This window comes from Chinchilla lanigera, unplaced genomic scaffold (genome assembly GCF_000276665.1).
Source record: "Chinchilla lanigera isolate Chin_1 unplaced genomic scaffold, ChiLan1.0 scaffold00123, whole genome shotgun sequence".
In the NCBI taxonomy this organism is placed as follows: Eukaryota; Metazoa; Chordata; class Mammalia; order Rodentia; family Chinchillidae; genus Chinchilla; species Chinchilla lanigera.
This window is the reverse complement of record NW_004955524.1, coordinates 727,684-734,699: the sequence shown is the minus strand read 5'-3', so window position 1 is coordinate 734,699 and position 7,016 is coordinate 727,684. Positions and strand designations below refer to the sequence as shown.

Genomic DNA, 7,016 nt, shown 5'->3' with positions numbered 1-7,016 from the left:
GGCGGGGCGGGGCCCGTGCCGTCCTTCTCGGGCGCGGCTGCGGGGAGGCTCACGCGCTTGAAGTCCTTGGGTTCGGCCACCGCGGGCTCCTCGCGCGGGGCGAAGCTGGCCAGGTCGTCCGGCACGGCCTCCTCCTCCTCGTCCTCCAGCTCCTCGTCCTCCAGCTCCTCGTCCTCCAGCTCCTCGTCCAGCTCCTCGTCCAGCTCCTCGTCCAGCTCCTCGGCGTCCTGGTCCCAGCGCGGCGAGTCCTGCTGGTAGCTCACCGAGCTGTGGCACGAATGGTACGAGTCGCGCTCGCGCTCGTCCTCCAGCTCCGAGCCCTGCAGGCTCTGCTCGTCGGGGTCGAAGTCCTCGCTCAGCTGCGAGCTGCCTCGGCTCAGCTCGCCCGACGACGCGTAGCGGCTGCTGCCCGTGGGGCTGTGGGGACGAAGCGGCCCAGGTCAGCGGCGTCCCGGGGACCGGGCGTCCGGACTGGGCGCTCGCTGTGTGCTGGGGCCTGCCCGAGGCCCCAGGAAACTGCCCGGCTCTCGCTAAGTGCCCAAGCGGGGCTCAAACTGTGACCCTCCTGCCTCAGCCTCCCAGGTAGGTTGGATTACAGGCGTGCACTGTGGTGCCAGGTTTTATGTGGCTCTTCTGCTCTCGCTTAAATGGAAAGTATACTTTAGAAGACTGTCTCGGTGTGAATGCGTCCCTTGAAGCTCATGCTTTAGAAATGTAATCCCAATGCCAAGGTCTTGACATTCAGTCAATCCCAGTGGCCCTTGCCTTTATCCAGCATGCTGGGAGGCTGAGGCAGGAGGATCGCAAGTTAGAGCCCACTCAGCTTGGGCAGTTTACACACTTAGAGAGACCCTGGCTCAAAATGCTTTTAAGTTTTAAAAAGGCTGGGGATGCACGCCTGTAATCTCAGCACGGAGGAGATAGGGTTGGAGACCAGGTCAGGAAAATTGGTGCAAATTCCAGGCCAGCCTGGATTACACAGCAAGAGTCTCAAAAGAAACAAAATAACAACTAAAGGGGGGCGGGTGCATAGCTCAGTGCTGAGGCCTGGGTTCTGCCCCCCTTTGTTTGTTTCTGTTTAGAAGCCAGGGCCAGCACCTCAGGCTGCCGCCGAGGGGCACAGTTTGGTGGCCATCGTCCTGGAGGTGGGGATCGTGTGTCGCAGGCCCTGCAGCCTCTTCAGCGAGGCGCCGTGGGGGACTGAGCAATGCCGCTCACAGCCACCAGCCCCAGCTGTGGGGGGCACAGGCTCAGGGCCACCCTGGGGCTGCCGGCTGCCCACTGGGATCCTGCCCAGCGTCCCTGTCCCCCACAAGCCTCAGCTCTTCACCACCTGGCCCGTCCTCCACGGGGCGGGGTGCAGGCTCTGTTTGTTCTAGGAAGCTCACCAGCTCTTCGGGAGGTGCAAGCCCCCTCTCACCAAGCAGCTAGATCGTCTAGAATTTCCCTCTGCACTGAGCTACATCCTTAGTCCTTTCTAACTTTTTATTCTGAGATGAAGTTGCTCAGGCTGGGCTGGAACCTGAGACCCTCCAGCCTCAGCCCTCTAGTCAAGCTTCCTCAATTATTCTTGCAAGCATTTGGGTAAAGCAAGGGCTTCATGCCCACATGGGAAAGCGTTCATTCTGCGCCCCCATCTGCCCCCAGGGGCCCAGGCTACCTGAGCGCCCGCGGCTCGGAGAAGTCCTCGTAGCTCTGCATGGAGTCGCTGTAGGACTCGCGGGAGCCTAGGGGCGGCGGGCGGACAGAGTACTGGTGCACGGAGGCATTGGGCTGGGAGGTGGTGTAGTAGGGCGGCGGGATGCTGTTGCTGGTCTCGCTGCGGTAGTCGCTGTCCCGGTCGTCCACTGCACTGTCAGGGTCATCGTCTGGGAGACAGCGGAGGGGAGGGACAGGGTGATGGGCTGCCCACCCAGAGAGAGGTGTTTTTATGCAATGCTTGGACGACTGTGTGTCTTATTAATAGAGATATAGGCCTCAGAACAAGGGAGGTGGAAGTCTTGCCTGGCCTCATCAGGGTCAAACTGGATCTAGAGTCTGGGCCAGGCTAGGTCCGATGCTAGAAGGGCACAGAGACCCTCAGCCCCACGGGAGGCCGAACTTTGCCAATACGCAGGCTGTCAGAAAAACAAGGTGGGGCTTGTTCTATTAGGCAGTGGGGCTCCCATCAGTGGGCGCTCTGGGACAGGGTGGGGACAGAGCCCCTGGTGTGCACAGCTGAGGGCTCAGACCCAACTTGCAGGTACAGAGCAAAGTGGCTGGGGCGGGGACATCTGCATCAAGACAGTGCTTGATTCTCAGGCAGCCTCCACTCACCTGCACTGACCTGGGTAGGCTGTTGCCAAACCCTTGACAGCTTAAAAAAAAAAACCTAATTCTAAAAGCAACATGCACTGGGCATGGTGGTGCATGACTGTAATTAACGAATTATTCAGGAGGCTGAGGCAGGCGGATCTCTGGTTCAAGACCAGCCTGGGGAACACAGTGAGACGGTCTCATAAAACCAAAAACAAACCAAACCAAAACAAAAAGTGATGTGTCTGGGTGGGAGCCATACACTTTCTTAGTTGTTCCTTCCAGCAATTTCTGGGAAAATCTCTCCCTCTCTCCTCTTCCTCTTCTTTCTTCTCTCCCTCTTTTGTGGTACTGGAGAGGGAACCTAGGGCCTTCACTCTGAACTACATCCTCAGCCCTTTTAAATTTGGGAAAAGGTCTCTCTCGCTAAATTGCCCAGGCGGGACTTGAATTTACAGTTCTCCCGCCTCAGCCTCCGGAGTAGCTGAGATCACAGGCCTGCCCCACCATGCGCAGTTTAAAAAAATCACTTCAACAATGCCCGTGATTTAATGAAAGAGCATGGTGACATTATGATTTTGAAAGTGAAGCAGAATGCAGCCAGCACAGAGAGGCCAAAACGTATGGGGGCGCAGGGGTCCTGGCAGAGGGCACCCCAGGTCCCCAGTGCTCAGGCCACAGAGGGGAGCTTCGGGTGTGATGTCCTCAGCAGCACCGGAAGATGTTAGATCATCCTGGCATGCGATGCCTCCATTTTTTTAGAAAAGGACACGTGGGTTACAAGTGACCAGGCTGCAGGAGATCCACGTCCCTCGCACCTTGCGGTTAACTTGCTGGTGATTTTACAAGGGGCGAGGCGCGGTTGTGCCTTTTGTGTCTGTATGCATTTTTGCTCATTTGCCAGACATTTGTTTTTCTTCTTTTCTTTCTTTTTTTTTTTTTTTTGTAGTGGGAATTAGACTCATGGCCTTGTGCTTGCCAGGCAGGCACTGTGCCACTGAGCTCTAACACCGGCCCTTCTTATTTTATTTTATCTAAATTTTTTTCAGCTAAGTCCTTTTCAGCTAAATGCATATGCTTCTTTTTCGTTGTTTGTTCTAGGCTGGCCTGAACTCATAGTGATCCTCCTGCCTCAGCCTCTCAAGTGCTGGGATTATAGGCATGCACCACCACTTTCAGCTAAATGCCTATGTTTCTATGTGCACAAAAAATAGGTCTGAACCGGGCATGTTGGTACACGCCTGTAATCTCAGCACTCGGGAGGCTGAAGCAGGAGGCTTACTGTGAGTTTGAGACCAGCCTGGGCTACAAAGTGAGCTCAAGGCCAGCCTGAACTGCATAGTGAGACCTTGCCTCAAAAAGACCAAAAAAAAGAGGAAAGGGGCGGGTCCCTGTGGGCATCTCACTGGGTGGCCTATGCGGGGGTGGTGGGCAGACAGACACAGGGGGAAGAGTCACACAGGCGTCCCGGCGCCTCCCTCCCGCCCTCCCCGGGTGCCGCCCCTGCCAGACCAGCAGTGGTGCACAGGGTCGGGGGCTGCAGGGGAGGGGTGAGGCTGGGCCCCACTGCCCTCTGACCCCCAGTCCCTGTGTGTGAGTTTCGGGGTCCCCAGGACGACGTACTCTGTTCTCCCCAGTTGAAGTAGTTCCAGTTGCCTACAAGAGAAAGTGAAGATGACAGGAGTTGCTGCTGCCTCAGTTTCCCGGTCCCCCTTGGCTGACCCTGCGGGTGCAGGGAAGATTCTGGGGTCTCCTGCCTCTTCCCTCCCTGTCAGCCTGGGCCCCTGAGCCTCTGGACACCCCGAGGGCCGGGTCTCGGATGGATCAATCCACAAAGGCTCTCCACTCAAGAGGCCGAGGCAGGAGGATTGCGTGAGCCCAGCTGTTCAAGGCCAGTCTGGGCCCCACGGTGAGACCTGGGCTCAGAACAACAGCCCTAAGGAAGGCCAGCTTGGAGCAGCAGGAGGAGGACCTCAGGCCCCGCCCACCCGGCTCTGCCCCTGCCAGGGGGCGGCCCTTCTCCTCTCGCCCCATCTCTTGGTTTAACGAAACAGGCACTGGAAGGAGCCCTCGCTCGCCCACTGGACAGGCGTCCCTGGGCGGGCGCTGCCGTCGAGGTGCTTGGGACCTGGCGGCCCTGGTTCGTTGAGTGACTTCTAGATCTCGTTCAGGGACTCATAGCTAGGAAGGGCAGGGCCAGCAGCGCCGGGGCTCTGCGGGGAACAGCAGGGGAGGGGACGGGACACTTACAGCACTGGCTGCTGGGCACCGGCAGCGGCTTCTGCTCATCTGGGAAGGAGTACTGCGGGCGGGGCAGAGGTTCAGGGCTGCAGCCCACCGCGCGGCCCAGACCCCGCCCGTGCAAGAGAAGGGGGGATGGGCGGAGGCGGGGGCCCTGCGTCCCACGCACCTCGTCCTGATCGCGCATGGCGTTGAGCTGCTCCAGCTTCTTGGCCCAGTAGCGCGCCTCCTCCTCGGGGATGTCTGCGGACAGAGCCAGGCGCTGGCCACGCCCCGCGCGCCGCCCGCCCCCCTCCCGAGCGGCCGGACCACGGAGCGCGAGACCGGAGACACGGGCACCCCAGCATGGGGCCTGGGAGGCTGAGGCGGGAGGGTCACAGCTCCAGCCCAGTCAGGGCAACTTAGCAAGACCCTGTGTCAGTGTTTTAGGAAAGGGTTGGGGTGCAGCTCTGTGTCAAGACCCTGGGTTCCGTCCCTATTTTGTGTTTATTTATTCGTGGTACTGGGGTTGAACCCAGCTTCACACGGAGCTACATCCTCAACCCTTTCTTCATTTTTTTTACTTTGAGACAGAACGTAGGTAAGTTGCCCAGGTTGGGCTGGAACTTGTGATCCTCCTGCCTCAGCCTCCCAGCGTGCTGAGATGACTGGCGTGCACCATCGCACCCAGCTTCACCGCCTGTGCCTCTCCGCCCCTGTGCCCGCCCAGGGCCGCGCTGCTCCGCCCGCCGCGCCCCTCCCCGGGGCTCTCTGCCTGTGTCTCTCTGTCCCTCTCCCCGCCCCTTCTTGCCCCCAGCCTGAGCCACCCCACGACCCCACAAAACTTGGGGGGAGCGCCCCAGGGTGCAGGTCCCCGGGGGCTCACCCAGGGGCAGCTCGAAGCGCGTGTCCAGCAGGATGCGGTGGAAGGTGGGGTCTTTGGTGCCGCAGATCTCGCTGTCGGCCATGATGACCTGGGAGTCCAGCGTCAGCCACTCCCCGGGGCCCTCCTGCGGGGCAGGGCCGTGCCCGGTCAGGCATCCGCACACCTCACGAGCTGTCCCCTGCCCCTGTCGCCCCTACCCACAGCTTGGCTCATGGCCCCGACTAGAGATGGGGAAACTGAGGCTCTGAGCTGGGGACAGGGAGGCCCGGGCAGAGCTCCAAGGAGGTAAGATCTTGCCAGGAGGCTGAGGCAGGGATGGGCCGTGGATAGCGAGGACACACACACACAACCCCTCCCCTGCCTGTGGCCCGAGGGCTGAGGGCCAGGGTGCTTGCTGGCACCCTCCGCCGGCAGGCCTAGCCTCCTTCTGCTGCCCACCAGGGCAGGTAACCCCTTCACTCCTTCCACAGTTCTGTAATATAAAGTCTAGCTGGGCTCAGAGGGCATGACTTAAAGCTCCATTTCGCAGAATCCCTTACAGCCCGGCAAAGCCCCACGACTCAGTAGGGTGCTGTGAGTGGCTCTCTGCGTCACTGCATTCCCCAGCAGGAATACAGATGCAGTGACGAGCCTCACGCAGCTTTGGCTCCCGCGGAGGAAGCCACGTGGGGGAAGCAGAGTAATGCCACGGAAGGCGTTTAAAAGCAGCTGGTGCTCTTTGGGTTGTCAAGGCAACCCCAGATGTTTCAGCGGACAAGCTCATGTTCGCCAGGTCACATGCCTCTGCCCTCCCTCGCCCGCGGTCACCTCGTTGGACTGGCGGATGGTCCGCAGCGGGATCCACACGGTGCCCACCATGGTGTCCCAGATGAGACCCTTGTTCCACACCTCCACGGTCAGCCCCAGGTCCAGGCGGTTGATCTCGCTGCGGAGAGAAGCAGGAGAGGGGGGCGAGGAGGTCAGGGCGTCCCCAAGTCACCGCTGCCGTGCAGACCGGGCTGCGAGCTCCGCGGGAGGGAGCCCAGTGCTCTCATTTTACGGAGGAGAAGCTGAGGCCGGAGGGGCAGGGACCAGGCCCTGGAGAGGAGCGAGGAGAGGGCAGCCCGCCTCTAGGCTCCTGTGCAGAGTCACAGCGGGGGCCAGTGCCCTGGAGAAGGCAGGTGCAAAGGCCCTGGGGCAGTGCCAAGCAAGCGGTGGGGGGCGGTTCCGAGGCACCTCTGCCAGGACTGGTTTGGAAGGGAGTGTCAGGATGTGATCCGCAGTGTTAAAAATATCCCGGCTGCGTCTGCGAGGAGAGCAGATTGTGCGAGGTGGGTGGCCGGTGGAGGGAGGCCCGTGAGGCCCAGGGTTCTGGGGCCGCCCGGCCTGTAGTGTGCAGCCGTGTGCGGGCGGGGCGGAGGGGAGGCCACGTTGGACTGGCGTGCCTGGGGCGTTCCAGGGTTGGCCAGGGCGTGGCCTAGGCGAGGAGGTGGCAAGGCCATGTAGGATGGGCATGTCTAGGGCGTGGCCAGGGTTGGCCAGGGCGTGTCCAGGAGTGGCCGGGGGCGTGGCCTCGGCAAGGCCATGTAGGGTGGGCGTGACCACGTAGGATGGGCGTATCCGGGGCGTGGCCAGG

General features: G+C 60.8%; 1 protein-coding gene across 1 annotated transcript in view; it reads right to left on the bottom strand.

Annotated features, from left to right (window-relative positions):
* Nucleotides 1-7,016, bottom strand: part of Unc13a (unc-13 homolog A (C. elegans)) — a gene marked incomplete at its 3' end in the record, with an annotated part of 44,393 nt that overhangs the window by 35,046 nt on the left and 2,331 nt on the right. Inside the window, 7 exon segments of the mRNA XM_013507235.1 lie at nt 2-417; nt 1,661-1,868; nt 3,919-3,951; nt 4,546-4,597; nt 4,706-4,779; nt 5,402-5,525; nt 6,209-6,326. Coding sequence (XP_013362689.1) covers nt 2-417; nt 1,661-1,868; nt 3,919-3,951; nt 4,546-4,597; nt 4,706-4,779; nt 5,402-5,525; nt 6,209-6,326 — 1,025 coding nt within the window.